Genomic DNA, 20672 nt, shown 5'->3' on the forward strand with positions numbered 1-20672 from the left:
TGGGGCACGCGGGCTTCAGCGGTTGCAGAATGTGGGCTCAGTAGTTGTAGCTCACGGGCTTAGTTGCTCTGCAGTGTGGGGAATCTTCCCAGACCAGGGGTCAAAACTGTGTCTCCTGCATTGACAGGTGGATTCTTTACCACTGAGCCTCCAAGAAAGCCGTGCCACTTGCTTTTAATTTTTTAAAGGCTAACTATCTTTGCCACTCTCAGGCAGTTCTGTGCCTGTCACTGAGTCAGACGTTAGAAAAGATGAATCCCAGCAGGGTGGCCACTGGGGGCCCTGCCCTACCCTGGTCCGCTCTGCAGAACTAACCTGGAGGGCTTTGGCATTCATGTGAACATGAACGTGCTGAGTCGCTTATTCACGTCCAGCTCTTTGCGACCCCATGGACTGTAACTGACCAGGCTCTTCCGTCCATGAGCTTCTCCAGGCAAGAATACTGGAGTGGGCTGCCATTTCCTCCTCCAAGGGATCTTCTCCGCTTAGGGATCTAACCACATCTCTTGTCTCCTGCTTTGTAGGTGGGTTCTTTACCACTAGTACCACCTGGGAAGTCCCTAGGAGCTCCAAAAAGGCCGTGGAAGCCACTCCTTTACATTCTCTTTGGGAAAACAGAGACAGGTGGATAGTGCACCCAAGAAAACCAGTGAAATGCCAGCTTAAAGTCCTACTCAAGCTCTGGGCTCTTGGCAGCCCTCAAAAGTCTCAAGCAAAGAGTAGATTTTAACCTTTGAATTCTAACCACACACACCAGAAAGGTGGATGAGTAATGGTTTACTGAAGGACTCCTTTCAGAGAGAGAAAAAAGTCACAGTAACTGCAGATCTCAAGAAACGAAACTGAAATCAAATCTGCAGACTTCCTTCTCCCCACCTTCCAGTTTCGGCACACCCATACTGAGAAATACTGCCATTTCTGAGCCAATTAGAGCTCAGACTGAAGTGGAAGCAGAGGAGAAAAGTGCAAAAAAACCTGACTAGAAAAAAAAAGTATTTTTCTGTAACCTAGCAGTAAGAAGAAAACACAGACATTTGAATGCCTCCTACACCGAAATACATGTTTTTCCTGTCATTTATGTAGAAGAACTTTGCAAGAAAAATCTGGGTGAGTACAATATCTATTGGGCTTATTAACTGTATTATTACTATCTATAGCATCATTTTATTGAGTAGGAAGGAATCTACTTCTCAATTAGAAAATTGAAATGTATTCCAAAAAATAATATTTTAAGCCTAATTTTTTTTTAGCCTAGACTGTTCACTGTTGTGACACTGTGTGCTTTATATTAATTGAAAAGGAGTCACAACATTCCATAAAAGATGCAGTTGAAAACTAAAGGCACTTTTCCTTTAGAGGTATTTTTATTGATTAACTCCCCCATGGCGTTAGCAGCATCTTCAAAAAGAACCTATAATGAAATTTTAAAAATGTACTTTCTACAAATCTACTCTAAGGAGTTGCCAGAAAATAAAACTCCCTGATAAATCTTCAGATATTAGTGTCAGATGATATGTATTATAAACAGAGACAGAAATAGTGCTCGAGTTGTAGACAGACTACAGGAAGACAAACTACTTGAAATTATAACAGCCTTCCTCTTTCCTGATAGAAATCTTGGGTTCATGTCTGATTTTCTCCAAAATAAGGAACAAGGTAGTACCAGAGGGTGAGGGAAATACAGTTCTGATTAAAACCCTACTCTTCAATTCCCTTTTCCTTTAGAAACACGAACCAGCCCTAAAGTTAACCCTACAGCTGATAAATATATATGTGTTTGATCAATCAACTAACAATCAATTAACAAGTTCCTTTTTTAAATACTAGTTGCTAAAAAGCTCAGAACCAAATTTTAGGGACAGTTTTAGTAAAGTATATAGAATTGAAAAATTATTTTTGCAAATTTCATCTGCATATGCAATGGGAAAATCATGTATTTCGGTGTAGGAAACATTCAAATGTCTGTGTTTTCTTCTTCCTACTTACTATATTAGAGAAAAATACTTCAGGGTCTTTTATGGTTCCATACAAATTTTAGAACTATTTGTTCTAGCTCTGTGAAAAATGCCTTTGCTATTTTGATAAGGATTGCATTGAATCTGTCGATTGCCTTGGGTCGTATGGCCATTTTAACAACAAATTCTTCCAGCACATGGACACGCTCTATCTCTCCATCCGTTTTGTTGGATCAGTGTCACGTGGTTCCCAGAGTACAGGTCTTTTACCTCCTTAGATTTATTCCTACCCATTTATTATTTTTGATGCAAGTATAAATGCGATTGTTTTATTTCTCTTCTGATAGTCTGTTGTTAATATATAGAAACACAACAGATTTCCGTATATTAATTTTACATCCTGCAATTTTACTGAATTCATTTATTAGTTCTAATAGTTTTTTTGGTGGCATTTTAGGTTCTTCTATACATAGTATTGGAGAAAGCAATGGCACCCCACTCCAGCACTCTTGCCTGGAAAATCCCATGGACGGAGGAGCCTGGTGGGCTGCAGTCCATGGGGTTGCTAAGAGTCGGACACGACTGAGCGACTTCATTTTCACTTCTCACTTTCCTGCATTGGAGAAGGAAATGGCAACCCACTCCAGTGTTCTTGCCTGGAGAATCCCAGGGACGGGGGAGCCTGATGGGCTGCCGTCTATGGGGTCACACAGAGTTGGACACGACTGAAGTGACTTAGCAGCAGCAGCATACATAGTGTTATGTTATCTTCTATACATAGTGTTATGTTATCTTCTATACATAGTGTTATGTTATCTTCTATACATAGTGTTATGTGGGTAGAATTCCAAGGACAGTCTTACTTCTTCATATCCAGTTTGGATGACTTTTATTTCTTTTTCTTGTTTAATTGCCGTCACTAGTATTTCCAATGCTATGTTAAATAAAAGTAGCAAGAGTAGCCATCCTTGTCTTATTCCTGATCTTAGAGGGAATGCTTTCAGCTTTTCACCACTAGTTTGATGTTGACTGTAGGTTTGTTATATATGGTTCTTATTATGTTGATATATGTTCCCTGGGTCGGGAAGATCCCCTGGAGGAGGGCATGGCAACCCACTCCAGTACTTTTGCCTAGAGATTTCCATGGACAGAGCAGCCTGGTGGGCTACAGTCCACGGGGTCGCAGACAGTCGGACACGACTGAGCGACTAAGCACGGCACACCTTCCATCCACACCCGCTATATTGAGAGTTTTTTTAATCATAAATGGATTGTCAAAAACTTTTATTGAATCTTTTGAGTTGATCAGATCATTTTTATTATTCAACTTGTTAATATGATCTTTCACATTGATTGATTTACAGATTTTGAACCATTCCTGCATTGCTGGGATAAATCCCACTTGATCATATTTATGATCCTTTCCCATCTAGTGTATTGTTTAAGGCCAGTGTTTCTTTATTGATATTCTGTCTGGATAATCTGTCCACTGATATAAGTGGAATGCCAAAGTCCCATAATACTGTTGTATTAGTTTCAATTTCTTGCTTTATGTTTGTTAATATTTGCTGCATGTATTTAGGTGTTCGTTCCTATGTTGGGCTTCCCTAGTGACTCAGGCGTAAAGAATCCACCTACAATGTAGGAGACCCAGGTTCGATCCTTGGGTCAGGAAGATGCCCTGGAAAAGGGAATGGCTACCCACTCCAGTATTCTTGCCTGGAGAATTCCACGGACAGAGGACCATGGCAGGCTACAGTCCATGGAGTCGCAAAGAGTCAGACATGACTGAGCGACTAACACTTTGTTTTCATGTTGGGTGTATCTATATTTTCAATTGTTACCTCTTCTTGTTGTATTGATTTATCTTTATGCACTGTTCTTTATTTCTTGTCATTTGTTATAGTCTTTCTTTTAAAGTATATTTTATCTGATAAAAGTATTGCTACTCCAGCTTTTCTTGTTTCAATTTGTGCAGAATATGGTTTTCCTTCCCCTCACTTTCAGTTTTTCCATCCCCTTCCCCACTCCAGCACCTGGTAACCTCTGTTGTCTGAGTTCAACTTTGAAGGGGAAGTGGTTGTTTTCTTAGATTCCACATATAAGTGAGCTCATACAGTAATTGTCTTTCTCTTTCTGTCTTATTTCGCTTAGCATAATGTCCTTCAGTTTCATCTATATTGTCACAAATAGAAGGATTTCCTTCTTTCTCATAGCTATTGTAAATATGTTTATTTGCTACAGTGCATGTGGGCATGCAACTGTCCCTTCAAAATATTTATTTCATTTCTTTCTGACATATAGTCAGAAGTGAGATTGCTGGATCACAGAGTAATTCTGTTTTTAATTTTTTGAGGAATCTCCATACTGTTTTCCATAATGGCTGTACCAGTTTACATCGCCACTAGCAATGTACAAGTGTTTTCTTCACATCCTCACCAGCTCTCGCTATCAGTTTTGTTTTGAATAATAGCCATCTAATAAGTGTGACGGGGTTACCTCATTGTGATTTTGATTTCCCTGATGATTAGTGATGTTAAACACTTTTTTCCTATATCTGTTGGCCATTTGCGTGTCTTCGTTTGAGAAATGTCTGTTTGGGTTCTTAGTTTATTTTTCAAATTAGACTGTTTGTTTTCTTGCTATTGAGTAGTTTGAGTTCCTTATGTATTTTGGAGGAGAAGGGGGCGACAGAGAATGAGATGGTTGGATGACATCACCGACTCAATGGACATGAGTTTGAGCAAACTCCAGGAGTTGGTGAAGGACAGGGAAGCCTGAAGTGCTGCAGTCCATGGAATCGCAAAGACCTGGACATGACTGAGCGACTGAACTGAACTGAAGAGATAGGGTTTGCCAGTATTTTCTCTCATTCCATAGGGGCCTTTTCATTCTGTGCATTGTTCCTTTTGCTGTGCAGAAGTTTTTAGTTTGCAGCCCATTTGTCTATGTCCGCTTTTATTGTTTGTGTTTTTGGGGTCATATCCAAAGCTTGTTGCTCAGACTGATGTCAAGAAGATTTTCCTCTATTTTCATCTATAGTTTTTTGGTTTCAGGTCTTAGAGTTAAGTCTTTAAGCAATTTGTGTTTTCTACTCAAGATCACTTTTTCATGGGTCTTTTGTAGTTCCATATGAATTTTAGGCTTTTTTTGTTTTGTTTTTTTGTGAAAAATTTCATTGGAAATTTTAGAACTATTGCATTGAATCTCTAATTGATTTGGGTAGTATAAACATTTTAATAATATTCTTCTAATTCGTAACACAGGATACCTTTCCATTTATTTGTGTCTTCTTCAGTTTCTTTCATCAGTGTTTCACAGTGTTCAGTGTATGGATCTTTCACCTCCTTATTTAAATGTATCCCTGAGTAATTTTTGTGCTACTGTAAGTGAGCTCATTTTAATTTTTTTCAGATAGTTTATAGTTAGTGTTAGTGTATAGAAATGTAGCTTTTTAATACTGATTTTGTATCCTGTACCTTTTCCTAATTTGTTTTTTTTTGTTTGTTTGTTCTAAAGGCTTTCTCTTTTTTTTTGGTGGTAGTTTCTAAGGTTTTACTTACTCCTTGGAAGGAAAGTTATGACCAACCTAGACAGCATATTGAAAAGCAGAGACATTACTTTGCCAACAAAGGTCTGTGTAGTCAAGGCTATGGTTTTTCCAGTGGTCATGTATGGATGTGAGAGTTGGACTGTGAAGAAAGCTGAGCACCAAAGAATTGATGCTTTTGAACTGTGGTGTTGGAGAAGACTCTTGAGAGTCCCTTGGACTGCAAGGAGATCCAACCAGTCCATTCTGAAGGAGATCAGTCCTGAGTGTTCTTTGGAAGGAATGATGCTAAAGCTGAAGCTCCAGTACTTTGGCCACCTCATGCGAAGAGTTGACTCATTGGAAAAGACTCTGATGCTGGGAGGGATTGGGGGCAGGAGGAGAAGGGGACGACAGAGGATGAGATGGCTGGACGCCATCACTGACTCGATGGATGTGAGTCTGAGTGAACTCCAGGAGTTGGGGATGGACAGGGAGGCCTGGCATGCTGCGATTCATGGGGTCGCAAAGAGTCGGACATGACTGAGTGACTGAACTGAACTGAAGGTTTTATGGGCTTCCCTGGAGGCTTAGATGGTAAAGAATCTGTCTCCAATGCAGGAGACCTGGGTCCAATCACTGGGTTAGGAAGCCCCCTAGAGGAGAGCATGGCAACCCACTCCATTATTCTTGCTTGGAGAATCCCCACAGACAAAGGATTCTGGCGGCCTATAGTCCATGGGGTCTCAAAGAGTCACAGCTGAGCAACTCAGCACACACACAAGGTTTTCTGTGTATAATATCTTTGCAAACAGAAACAATTTTGCTGCTTCCTTTTCCTGTTTGGAGGCCTTTATTTATTTTTCTGCTAATTGCTCTGGCTAGGACTTTTAGTTTTATATAGAAGGAAAGTGCTGGGAGTGGGAATTCTTGTCTTGATCTTAGAGGAAAAGCATTCAGTTTTTCACTACTGAGTATGATGTTAGCCATGCGCTTGTCATATATGGCCTTTGTTGCATTTAGGTAATAACCCCCAACCCTTCTATACCAAATTTGTTGAATTTTTATCATATAGTACAAGTAAAGAATTTCATCAAATACTCTTTCTGGATCTATTGAGATGATCATATGGTTTTTATCCTTCATTCTTTTAATGTGGTATGTTGCATTTATTGATTTGCATATCTTGAACCATTCTTCCATCCCAGAGATAAATCCCATTTGATTATGGTATATGATCTTTATAATGCTTATAATGTTCTGTTGAGTTACATTTGTTTGTATTTTGTTGATGATTCTTAACATGTATGTTCATCAGTGATATTGGTCTGTAATTTCCTTTTTCTTGTATTGTCCTTAAGTGGCCTTGGTATCATCATTAGGCTGGCCTCATAAAACGTACTTATAACTGTTCCCTCCTTTTCTGTTTTCTGGAAGAATTTAAGAAGAATTAACATTAATTCTTCTTTAAATATTTGGCAGAATTCACTGGTGAAGCCATGAGGTGTGAGATTTTTCCTTTTTGGTGAGGTTTCAATTACCAGTCCAAACTGCTTACTCATTATTGGTCTGGGAGGTTTCAGTTACTAATTCAAACTCCTTACTCATTGGTCTGTTCAGATTCTTTATTCATGATTCAGTCTTGATGGTTTGTATGTTTCTAAGAATTTATTTGTTTATTCTACATTGTCCAATTTGGGGCATATAAATGTTCACAGTGGTCTCTTAATATTCTCTGCATTTCTGTGATATCAGTTGTAACATCTCTCTTTCATTTGTAACTTTATATATTTGAGTTTTCTCTACTTGTTTCTGAATCTAGCTCAAGGTTTGTCAATTTTGTTTATGTTACAAAACAATAGCTCTTAGTAGCAAGAGAAGATTGATGGCTCCGTCACTGATTTGGCTGGTCTTCTTTTCTCTTTGCAGTGTTATTTCCTTCATGCCCTGCTGCTTCGAGATACAAACTACTTTTAAGAAACTTGGTATTGACGCAAAGATCTTCTTTTGAATATAGTGGAGTAGAAGGACCCTAAGCTCACCTCCTGAACACACCCAAATCACCATCTGAAGAACTATCTGCAGAACAACTGTCATTGAAAAACACTGAAACCTACGAGAGAAGATCCTCTACAACTAAAGATATAACAACTAAAGCCTATCCCCCCAGGTGGGTGACACACAGATAAGAGAATAATTATATTACACAGGTTTTCTCATGGGAGTGAGATTCTGAGCCCCACATCAGTCCTTCCAGTCCAGAGGTCTGGCAGTGGGAAAATATGACTTTTTCCATGGTTCTTCTAGTTTCTATTTCACTTATTCCTTCTCTGATTTTATTATTTCATTCCTTCTGTGAACTTTAGGTTGAGTTTGTCCTTGAGGTATAACATTGGGCTGCTTATTTGCGATCTTTCGTAATGTAGGCCTTTGTCACTATTAACTATTCTCTTAGAACTGTTTGTGCTGCATCTCATAAGTTTTGGTGTGTTGTGTTTCCACTTTTATTTGTCTTGAGATATTTTTTGATATCCCTTTTGACTTATTCTTTGACCAAATGGTTGGTCAGAAGTATGTTATTTAACTTCCACATATTTATGAATTATACAACTTTCCTTCTATTATTGATTTCTAGTTTCATTTCATTGTGGTCAGAAAAGACACTTGATGTGGACTTCAAGCTTCTTAAATTTGTTAAGACTTCTCATGTGAACTAATGTAAGATCTATCCTGGAAAATGTTCCATGTGTACGTTGAAAGAATGTGTATGCTGTTGCTCTTGGATGGAATGTACTGAATATGTCTGTTAGATCCATCTGACCTATGGTGTTGTTTAGGTATGCTGTTTCCTGATAGATATTTTGTCTGAATGATCTATCCATTGTTAAAACTGGGATATTGAAGTCACCTACTATTATTGTATATGTCTGTTCCTCCCATTTAGTTTTACTAATACTTGCTTTATTTTTAGGTACACTGAAGTACCTAAATTTTGGTGCATTATATATTATCATCTTGATGAATTGACTGCTTTATCATTATATAGTAACTTTCTTTGTCTCTTTTGACTATTTTGACTTAAAGTCCATCTTGTCTAATTGTAACAACTCCTGTCTTCTTCTCGTTGCTATTTGCCTGGAATATGTCTTTCTATCCCTTCACTTTCACTGCATGTATGTCCTTAAGTCTAAAATGAGTCTCTTGAAAAGATAGCATATCACTGTCAGATCTGATTTTTTTTTTAATCCATTCAGACACACTCTATCTTTTGATTGGATAATTTAATTCTTTCATATTTAAAAGTAATTATTGATAGGTAAAGAGGTAAAGAATCTCTCCAGGAGATGCAAGAGACATGGATTTGATCCCAGGGTCAGGAAGATCTCCTGGAGCAGGCAATGGTAACCTACTCCAATATTCTTGCCTGGAATATCTCATGGACAGAGGAGCCTAGTGTCTACAGCCCATGGGGTTGCAAAGAGTCAGACACGACTGAGTGACTGTGCACACATGCACACAGGATTTGCTGTTGCCGTTCTGTTTGTTGTTTTCTGGCTGTTTTGTAATTCCTTTGTTTCTTCCTTCCTTCCTCTCTTGCTGTCTTCCTGTGTGATTTGATGACTTTTTGTAGAGGTATGCTTTGACCCCTTTCTTTTTATGTTTTGTATATCTGTGCATGCTTGTGTGCTAAGTTGCTTCAGTCATGTCCAACTCTGCAACCCTATGGACTGTAGCCTGCCAGGTTCCCCCATCCCTGGGATTCTCCAGGCAAGAGTACTGGAGTGGGTTGCCATGCCCTCCTCCAAGGGATCTTCCTGACCCAGGGACCAAACCCAAGTCTCTTAAGTCTCCTGCATTGGCAGACAGGTTCTTTACCACTAGTACCACCTGGGAAGCCCTTTGTATATCTACTACAGGTTTTTAACTTGTAGTAATCATGAAGCTTTACATTATTTATCCTATAGATATAACAGTCTATTTTAAGTTTATAACAACTTCACCCACATACAAAAACTCTACACTTTAACTTCTCCCTCCACATTTTGTGTTATTAATGCCACGGTTTACATCTTTTATTCATATTGTATCCATAAACACATTATTTTACTCACAGTTATTTCTTAGTACTTTTGTCTTTTACTTTTACATCAGAGTTAAAAGTGATTTATCTGCCACCATTACAGTACTAGCATGTTCTGGATTTGACTATATTTTCACCATTACAGTAAGTGTCATACTTCCATATTCTTTTCATTTGTCAGCGTATTTTTGTTACAACTCAAAGGCCTCCCTTTAGCATTTCTTGTAAGATAGGTTTAGTGGTGACTAACTCTACAGTTTGTTTGTTTTGGTCTGGGAAAGTCCTTATCTCTCCTTCATTTCTGAAGGACAACTTGAAAGTTTCGTAAGTATTCATGGTTAACGCTTGTCTTTTAGCACTTTGAATATGTCATCCCACTCTCTACTGGCCTGTAAGATTTCTGCTGAGAAATCTGTTGATAGTCTTATGTGAGTTCCCATGTAGGTGGGATTTTTTTTCTCTTGCTGCATTTAAAATTCTTTGTCTTTGATTTTAGTCTTATTATGTGTTTTAGAGAAGATCTTTTTGTATCAGAACTCTTGGGGAAATCTATGAGCTTCAGGAACTTCAATGTCCAAATCTCTACCCCTCCCCCCCACCCCCACAAACAATTGGGAAGTTCACAGACTTTTTTTTTTTTTTTTTTTAATTTTAATTGGAGGCTAATTACTTTACAATATTGTGGTGGTTTTTGCCATACATTGACATGAATCAGCCATGGATGTACACGTGTCCCCCCTTCTCAAACCCCCCCTAATGTCTCTCTCCCCACTCCATCCCTCCGGGTTGTCCCAGTGCTCTGGCTTTCAGTGCCCTGTTTCATGCATTGAAATTGGACTGGCAATCTATTTCACATATGGTAATATACATGTTTCAATGCTATTTTCTCAAATCATCCCACCCTCAGAGTCCCACAGAGTCCAAAAGTCTGTTCTTTACATCTGTGTCTCTTTTGCTGTCTTGCATATAGGGTTGTCATTACCATCTTTCTAAATTCCATATATATGTGTTAATATTCTGTATTGGTGTTTTTCTTTCTGTCTTACTTCACTCTGTGTAGTAGGCTCCAGTTCCATCCACCTCATTAGAACTGACTCAAATGCGTTCTTTTTTATAGTTGAGTAATACTCCATTGTGTATATGTAGCACAAGTTTCTTATCCATTCATCTGCCAGTGGACATCTAGGTTGCTTCCATGTCCTAGCTTATTGTAAACAGTGCTGCAATGAACATTGGGGTACACATGTCTATTTCAATTCTGGTTTCCTCAGTGTGTATGCCCAGCAGTGGGATTGCTGGGTCATATCAGCCATGATTTCATTAAATAAACCTTCTGCCTTTTTCTTCCTCTCTTCTCTTTGGATTCCAACAATGAATGGATTGTTACATTTGATGGTATCCGATAATGCACATAGGCTTTTTTTTCACTTTATCATTCTTTTTTCTTTTTCTTTTTTTTTTTTTGCTCTTCTGAATGGAAAATTTCAAATGTATTGTCTTCACAGGTTCACTGATTCTTTTGCTTGGATGAGTCCGCTATTGAAGCTTTCTATTGAATTCTTCAATTTAATCATTGTGTTCTGCAATGCTAGGATTTCTGTTTGTTTTTAATGGTCACTGTTTCTTTGTTGAACCTCTCATTTTGTTCATTCATTGTTTTACTAATTTTGTTTGTCTGTGTTTTATTGTAGTTGACAGGATTTTGTATGAAGATTATTTGAAAGTATTTATCAGGTAGTTCATTGAGTTTCATTTCTTTAGGGTCATTTATTGGAGCTTTATTAATTTCCTTTGATGGTGTCATGCTTCATTGATTATTCCTAATTCTTGTGGCCTTGCATTATTGTCTACACATTTGAAGAAGTAAGCACCTCTTCCAGTCTTCACAGATTGGGCTTAGGCAGGAAAAGGCCTTCTCCAGTCACCTTGTCCAGAGACTGTAGGTGAATTGTCTGGTAGATTCTGAAGATGAGCTTGATGCTGGCATCCTCAAGTGGGCAGGCCTGGTGCCCGGGTCAGTGGCTGGGCTAGACTAGTGCTTGGGTTTATAAGGGTGGGCTGGCATTTGGGTCCATGGGGTAACCCTGGCCCCTGAAGTCCTGGTGATGGACTGATGCAAGAGAATTTGGCCTATAGCCTGGGGCCGCTGACACTGGCCTGAAGGTTGGGTCCATGAGGTGCAGCCTGACACTGGGGCTGGCCATGTGCCTAGGTCCTCAGGAGCCAGTCTGGAATTGGGGCAGGCCAGGAGCCTGACTCCAAAGGAACCAGTCTGGAGTCTGTGTTCATAGAGCCCAGCCCAGCACCTGGGCAAACAGAGAGCCTAGGTTCATAGGAGCAGGCCCAGTCCTGGAGTAAGGCAGGAACCTGATTCTGCAGGAGACTACCTTGAGCCTGGGGTCTCCGGTAACCTTCTTGTTACTAGGGTGAGGCAGGAGTCTTGGTTTACTGAAGCTCACCTCAAGGCTGGGTTTGCAGAGGCTTAGCTAGTAGGGTACTACCAGCTTCACAAACTGAATTGAGAATTCCCTCTTTTACTGTGTTCTAGAAGAGATTATATAAAATCAGTGTTAATTCTTTAAATGTTTGGTAGAATTCTTCAGTAAATCTATATAGACCTGGAAATTTTTCTTTGTAGGGAGATCTTTAAAATTAAAAATCTAGCTTTCTTTTAAGTTATGGGACCATTCAAATAATCTGTTTCATATTAAATGGACTACAGAAGTTTGTTTTTTGAGGAATTGTTCCATTTCATTTGAGTTGTCAAATTCGTATGTGTGACGGAAACTTGATATAACTTTTTTATTGGTTTCTGTAGATGTTACATTATGTATACATAACTTATGATAGTTCAATAGTGGGGTTTTTTTTCCCAGTTTGAGTGAAGCATAGAAATCTTCGTATCCCCTAACCCTGTCATGTATAATGATCTTAAATATTTTCACTAAATACATTTAGAACCATATCAGACAGTGGTTTAAAAATCAAACATAAGTTTTAAAAACCAAAGAGAAGTCTATTATATTTACTAGCTTTTTTGCTTACTATGTTCTTTTCTCCTTCCTAATATACCAAGGTTCCTTCTCGTATTATTTTCTTTCTGTTTAGAGAACTTCCTTCACCATTCTCTTAAGGTAGGTTGTATAGGTTGCATCTTTTCATATTCCCACCAGTAGTGCACAAAGTTTCCTTTAATTTCTCCACCTTGTCCTCACTAATTCATGTTATTTTCTGGAGGTTTTTAATAGTAGTCATCATAATAGGGTTGCACAGAGTCGGACACGACTGAAGCAACTTAGCAACAGCAGCAGCAGCATCATAATAGATGTCAAATGATACAGTATTGTGTTTTAGGTTCGTATTTCTCTAATGATGCTAAAGCTGAAACTCCAGTACTTTGGCCAACTCACGTGAAGAGTTGACTCATTGGCAAAGACTCTGATGCTGGGAGGGATTGGGGGCAGGAGGAGAAAGGGACGACAGAGGATGAGATGGTTGGATGGCATCACTGACTCAATGGACATGAGTTTGAGTGAACTCCAGGAGTTGGTGATGGACAGAGAGGCCTGGCGTGCTGCGATTCATGGGATTCATTACTGAGTGACTGAACTGAACTGAAATGAAATGAATGATTAGTGATGTTGAACATCTTTTCATGTGCTTGTTGGTCATTTGTATATCATCTTTGGAGAAATGTTTCAGTCTTTTGCTCACTTTTAATTGGGTTATTTGTTTTGTTGTTGTTGAGTTGTAGGAGATTTTTTTTAACGTATTCTAGATTAACCCCTCATCAGCTCTATGCTTTACAAATATTTTCTCCCACTCCATAAGTCACTTTTTCATTCTATTCATTGTGTCCTTCGATGCATAGTTTTTGAGTTTGATATAGTCCCACAAAAGGGCTTACTTTAAAAATTAGTGCACTTAAAACAATTTCCCACCTCTTCTCTTTCTCTCTTTCCCCAGCTTATTTTAAATTTGAGCTACTCAGTATCTGCAGGCCAAATTACTGAAAGAAATTTCACCTAATTAACCTTTTTTACAAGGCATTACATCTCTGTGGTTTCTGGTTGTCATAATATTGTAAGAATTTCCATCAATTGTGCATATCTTTGCCAGTTTTTGTGTTGATATAGCAAAAGATAAGGTGTATCTTTTATTCACTTAATACGAATACAGGAATTGCTAACCAGAGAATAATATCTTTAACCTTGGGCCATTGGTCTGGCAGCTTTATGTCTGGAAGGGAAAGTAAATACTAACCTGAGTTTGTATCTGCCTCTTGTAGGCAATATGCCTGTGTACTAATTATTTCATGGAAGTGTACCTATATAGTCTATTTTCCACTATCCCCCAGGCTTTTCTTCTTTGTTGATTTGATTCTCCCATAGTGATTTTATAGGAATGGCTCACATTTTTGGAGCCATTTTTGGATTGTACTTAAAGCTGACTATTTAAGCTGTACTTAAAGCTCACATTTTTGAGCCCTTTGGGGTTGTACTTAAAGCTAACTACTATTGCCTAATTGTTTTTTTCCCTAACCATTGCTATATTTCTGTGACCCGGATTGCCAATGGTTTTCCAAATAGCAGCTTGCCATTTGTATACCAAATAGTAATGCCACCTAATAGTAATGCCATTTGCTACTGCCCAGGAATCAGCTATTACCAACTATTATGTGAAAATTTACATGAATGTAATAGTAACCTCTAAATTCACTGCCCAGCAAGCTATCCCAGAAGTCATGAAACTGAATGGCTCACAGATCAATCTAAGGTGTTTGAGGCACATCTTTATTAAATCAATTAAATACACAACAAAAAGCAGGGGGGAAGAGATGGGTAACACACTTGGGATACAATATAAGAAGAGTGGAAGGGTCTTATGACCTGAGTTATACAAGTTCATATATCCTCTCTCTCCCTCTCTGCAGTGTCAGCATTCTCCACTGTGTGGTTTTGAGAATGAAAGTTAAGGTCTTTCCAAGGGAAATCAACAAATACAAGATATCTTGTCAGTGACATCCACTTGCACCAATCAGAGAGCTGCAGAGGGGCCTGTATGCCTGACTGCAGCTCTAACTCATCAACCAGCCTGATAAGCCACTCAGGATTTTGTTTATGTTTCTTAATTACAGGACACAAAAGATCAGAATGGGTGTCAACAGTAGGTGACCCAATTAAAATTTTAAACATATAAAGTGCTTCAAGAGTGCTTCATGAATATTTAATACCTATTTGGCCCTTCAGTCTCTTCCTAACTATGTTTAACACTCACATGGGCTGCCGTCTGTGGGTCGGACAGAGTCGGACATGCCTAAAGCAACTTAGCAGCAGCAGCAGCTCTATTTACTTTATCTATGTCTATTATAACATGTTTCACAAACTACTTGCTTCTATACCTTGCTTCATAAATACTTCTCATTTTACATGTCCATCTCTCTTTAGTTTTATATAGCCTTTTTTGTTTCTCTTATTTCCTACAGCAGAATTGAATATTTATAAACAATAGAGCTAACATGCATTATAGAAAATAACCATTAAGGAGGATGAAACTTCTCTCTCTCTCTCTCTCTATATATATATATATACACACACACACACATATATGTGTGTGTATGTATATATGTATCCCCAAGATGCAGTTAATGAATAAGGCAAGGCAAAGACAATTGTGGGTATGTTGCCATTTGAATGGAAAAAAGTGCTCACGCATTTCTATTTGGTAGTATTTCTCTGGAAGGATATAGAAGAAACTGATAATGGTAATTTCCTCTCAATAGGGTCATTAGAGGGCATGTATATCCTTTTGCACCATTTTCAATTTTCTAGGACACACACATATTGTCAATTGAAAAACTGATTATTTTTTAAATTTCTTTATAAAATACTAAATAATTTTTCTTTTTCTATACATAGGTATCAGAATGGCAGCACAACTTAACTTACCAGAAAATACAGATGACTGGACAAAAGAGGATGTAAATCAGTGGTTAGAAAGTCATAAAATTGAACAAAAACACAGAGCAATTTTGACTGCACAAGATGTGAGTGGTGCAATCTTGAAGTACTTAACTAAAGATCACCTTGTTGCTATGGGCATAACATTTGGACCAGCTATCCAAATAGAACAGCTCTTCAAAGAGTTGCTGGAGACATCCTCTGGAGATCCTTTCCAGACATGTAAGAGCGGAAAAGGCAGTAAAAGTGTTCCTAAAACACAGCAGAAAGATGGAGGGACTTCAAAACAAAAGAATAAAAAGAAATCAGATAAGGTTAATGACTCTACGGTGAGTACAGTTACTAAAGGTTCTAAGTCACTGAAAAATGAGTTCATGGAAGATGAAATAGATGACACAAAGAAAAAGCAGCCATCCACAGAACCGACATGCATGGCATACCCTTTTGATGAATTCAGTGATCCATATCGTTACAAATTGAATTTTAAACTACAGCCTGAAACAGGACCACTCAATCTCATTGATCCAATACATGAATTCAAAGCCTTCACAAACACAGAAACAGGCACGGAAGAGGATGCTAAAATGAAATTTAGCAATGAGGTGTTCCGATTTGCTTCTGCTTGTATGAACTCACGTACCAATGGCACCATTCATTTTGGAGTCAAGGACAAACCTCATGGAACAATTGTTGGCGTGGAATTTACCACCATCACCAAGGAAGCCCTCATTGACCACTTCAATCTGATGATCCACCAATATTTTGAAGACCATCAGGTCCAAAAAGCAAAGAACTGCATTCGAGAGCCAAGATTTGTAGAAGTTTTACTGCCAAACAGTACTCTATCTGACAGATTTGTTATTGAAGTGGATGTTGTTCCAAAATATTCTGAATGTGAAGTTGATTATTTCCAGATTAAAATGCAAAATTGCAGCAACACAATATGGAAACAAAGTCCAAACTTCTCAGTCTTTGTGCGAGATGGGGCCAGTTCTAAGGACATCATGAAAAGTAATATGGATTTCAAAGCATTTAAATTAGATTTGAAAAGACTTGCAGAATCTAGGAAAGAGGCAGAAGAGAAATGCAGAGTGAAAACAAATAAAAAAGAGAGCGAGGGGCCAAAGCTTGTTAAATTGTTGACAGGAAATCAGGATTTGTTAGATAATTCATACTACGACTGGTACATTCTTGTAATAAATAAATGCCACCCTACACAAATCAAACACTTAGATTTCCTAAAGGAAATTAAATGGTTTGCTGTGTTGGAGTTTGATCCTGAATCTGTGAGCAAGGGTGTGGTCAAAGCATACAAAGAAACCCGAGTAGTAAATCTTCACTTCCCAAGTTTGTATGTGGAGGGGAAAACCACAACTGAGAAGATTACTAGTCTGAATCTTTATCAACAACTCAGCTGGATTTTCTGCAATGGCCGGTTAGATCTTGACAGTGAAGAGTATAAACCCTTAGATGCAAGTTCCTGGCAAAGAGAAAAAGCATCTGAAGTCAGGAAACTGATTTCATTTCTTACCCAAGAAGACATAATGCCAAGAGGGAAGTTTTTGGTGGTATTTCTATTACTCTCCTCCGTTGATGACCCAAGAGACCCCCTCATTGAGACTTTCTGTGCTTTCTACCAAGATCTCAAAGGAATGGAAAATATATTGTGTATTTGTGTAGATTCACGCATATGTCAGGGATGGAAAGATCTACTTGAAGCAAGATTAACAACACAGCAAGATGAATTATCAAACCAATGTGTTTCTTCTTTAAGTCTTGAAGAGATAAATGGAACTATTCTTAAGCTAAAATCTGTGACTCAGTCTTCCAAGAGATTTTTACCATCTATCGGTTCATCTACTGTCCTTCTGAAAAAAGAAGAAGATATCATGACTGCTCTGGAAATTCTCTGTGAAAATGAATGTGAAGATACAATATTAGAGAAGGACAAAAAAAAATTACTTGAATTCAAAGCATTGAAAGAGGAAGATTTTTATCGAGGAGGCAAAGTAACATGGTGGAATTTCTACTTTTCTTCTGAAAACTATTCTTCCCCTTTTGTGAAAAGGGATAAATATGAAAAACTTGAAGAAATGATTCAAAGAGGGGCAGATTCTTCTAAGTCGACATGTGTCAAAATTATTCATCTGTATCATCATCCAGGCTGTGGTGGGACTACGTTGGCTATGCATATTCTCTGGGAACTAAGGAAGAAATTCAGATGTGCTGTGCTAAAAAACAAGACAGTGGATTTTTCTGAAATTGGAGAACAAGTGACTAATTTAATAACCTATGGGACAACAAATAATCAGGAATACTTACCTATATTACTGCTTGTTGATGATTTTGAAGAACAGGATAATGTCTATCTTCTGCAAGCTTCTATTCATACAGCTGTAGCTAATAGGTATATTCGATATGAGAAACCTCTAGTGATCATTCTAAATTGCAGGAGATCACAGAATCCTGAAAAAAGTGCAAAGATCTCAGACAGTATTGCCCTAATACAACAACTGTCTCCCAAAGAACAGAGAGCTTTTGAGCTTAAATTGAAAGAAATTGAAGACCAACATAAAAACTTTCAAGATTTTTATTCCTTCATGATTATGAAAACCAACTTTAATAAAAAGTACATAGAAGATGTGGTCAGGAATATCCTGAAAGAACAAAATATTTCCACCAAGGAAGCAAAGCTTTTTTCCTTTCTGGCCCTTCTTAACTCATATGTGCCAGATACCACCATTTCACTATCACAGTGTGAAAAGTTCCTAGGAATCACAAGCAAGAAAGCTTTCTGGGGAACAGAAAAATTTGAAGACAAAATGGGCACCTACTCTACAATTCTAATAAAAACAGAGGTGGTAGAATGTGGGAACTACTGTGGAGTACGCATTATTCACCCTTTGATTGCCATTCGTTCACTGGAAGAATTGAAGATAAGCTATGACTTGGATAAGAGTCAAATTACGCTGGACATGCTAACAGAAAATTTGTTCTATGATACTGGAATAGGAAGAAGCAAATTTTTAGAAGATGTGCAAACACTGCTGCTGACAAGACAGCGCAATGAAAATGAAGGTGAAATGGGAACTTTGTTCTCCCCGTTCATTGAAGCATTACATAAAGAAGAAGGGAACGTGGCAGTTAAAAATGTATTACGTGGAGGTATTCGTCGGTTCAACCCAAATGCATTCATTTGCCAAGCCTTGACAAGACATTTCTACATTAAAGAGAAGGACTTTGACAGTGCTCTACACTGGGCAAATCAAGCAAAAAAGATAGAACCTGACAATTCGTATATCTCAGATACACTGGGTCAAGTCTTCAAAAGTAAAATAAGATGGTGGATGGACGATAATGAAAGAAACAGGAGCATTTCTGTTGGGGAGCTATCTGACCTTTTGGATTTAGCAGTACAGGCCTCAAATGCATTCAAGGAATCTCAACAGCAAAGTGAGGATAGAGAGTATGAAGGTAAGGAAAGATTTTATCAGAAGTCAAAAAGGCGGTATGATACTTACAATACAGCTGGCTATCTAGGGGAGATAGAAGTTGGGCTCTACACAATCCAGATTCTCCAGTTCATTCCTTTTTTTGACAATAAAAATGAACTGTCTAAAAGAGATATGATCAATTTTATATCAGGAAGTAAAGATATTCCTGGAGAAGCAAACAATGAATTTAAATTAGTCCTCAAGAACTTTATTTCTTACCTAACCAATTTGAAATTTTCTTTGAAAAAGTCCTTTGATTTTTTTGATGAATACTTTGTCCTTCTAAAACCTAGGAACAACATTAAACAAAATGAAGAGGCCAAAACTCGGAGAAAGGTGGCTGGGTATTTTAAGAAGTATGCAGATATATTCGGCCCCTCAGAAGAATTACAGAACAAAGATTTTGGTTCAAAGCTTAGTGTACCGCTTCAGGTAGAGCTGTATCGGAGAAGCCTGGAAGTTTTAAAAGCAGACAAGTTTTCTGGACTCTTGGAATATCTTATCAAAGCTCAAGAAGATGCTGTACACACCATGGAAGATATAATGGACAAATATACTTTTCTCTTTGAACAATGCACTGTCAAAATCCTGATAAAGGAAAAGCAAAATTTCATCCTGGCCAACATCATTCTCTACTGTATTAAACCGACCTCCAAAATAGTGAAGCCAATTAAAAAACTGAAAGATCAGCTTCGAGAACTCTTACAACAAACAGGAATGTCGTATCGGTATCCAGAACCTTATTTCCTAGCTTCCCTCTTATTCTGGCCGGAAAACCAACAACTAGATCAAGATTCTAGACTAATGGAAAAGTATGCTTCGTCACTGGAAAATTCTTTTCGGGGACAATATAAGCATATGTATCGTACAAAGCAACCAATTGCCTATTTCTTTCTTGGGAAAGGTAACAATATGAACAGACTTGTTCACAAAGGAAAAATTGATCAATGTTTTGAAAAGACAGCTGATATTAATTTCTTGTGGCAGAGTGGAGATGTATGGAAGGAGAAAAAAGTCCAAAAGCTTTTGCTTCGGTTAAAGGGACGAGTTGGAAATAATTGTTTACACATAGAATATGGAATCAATGAAAAAATCACAATACCCATCACACCTGCTTTTCTGGGTCAACTCAGAAGTGGTAGAAGCATAGAAAAAGTGTCTTTTTACCTGGGATTTTCCATTGGAGGCCCACTTGCTTACGACATTGAGATTATTTAAGAGTTTGGCCTTCTCCCTCCAGGAATATGGACAAAATACCACTTAATTTTTTAGACCCAAGATGTATACTTATTTTTTTTTATTGGCGGATAATTGCTTTGCAGTGTTGTGGTGGTCTCTTCTGTGAATCAGTCATAATTATCCCTTCCCTTTTCAGTCTCCCTCTTCCCCGCCCCCACCCATTTTATCCATTTGGTCATCGCAGAGCACCAAACTGGACTCCCTCTATTATACAGCAGTTTCCCCCAGTCTCCTGTTTCACACATGATACTGTATATATGTCATTGCTACTCTCTGTTTGTCCTACCCTCTCCTCCCACCATACTTTAAGTTGGCAAATTTATAGATACAGCCTCTAGTTTTTTGGCCCTGTGCATACAGTACTTATATTTCCTCGTAAGCATGTTGTAAGTCCCACATAGATTGTGATGAAAA

At 38.1% G+C, this 20672-nt stretch overlaps 1 protein-coding gene across 2 annotated transcripts in view; it reads left to right on the forward strand.

Moving 5' to 3' along the window:
• SAMD9 (sterile alpha motif domain containing 9) overlaps positions 1-20418 on the forward strand; it is a 36371-nt gene extending 15953 nt beyond the window's left edge. The window contains exons 1-3 of one of the 2 annotated variants that reach the window (XM_005902805.3): positions 712-1107; positions 7414-7654; positions 15484-20418. In XM_005902805.3, the coding sequence (XP_005902867.1) occupies positions 15492-20237 (4746 nt within the window). In that variant the 5' untranslated portion in view covers positions 712-1107; positions 7414-7654; positions 15484-15491 and the 3' untranslated portion in view covers positions 20238-20418. Of the gene's footprint in view, positions 1-711; positions 1108-7413; positions 7655-15483 lie in introns of those variants that run through there. The other variant, XM_070369848.1, reaches the window with a different exon arrangement.
• The last annotated feature ends 254 nt before the right edge of the window (positions 20419-20672 follow it).

This window comes from Bos mutus, chromosome 4 (assembly GCF_027580195.1).
Source record: "Bos mutus isolate GX-2022 chromosome 4, NWIPB_WYAK_1.1, whole genome shotgun sequence".
NCBI classification, from domain to species: domain Eukaryota; kingdom Metazoa; phylum Chordata; class Mammalia; order Artiodactyla; family Bovidae; genus Bos; species Bos mutus.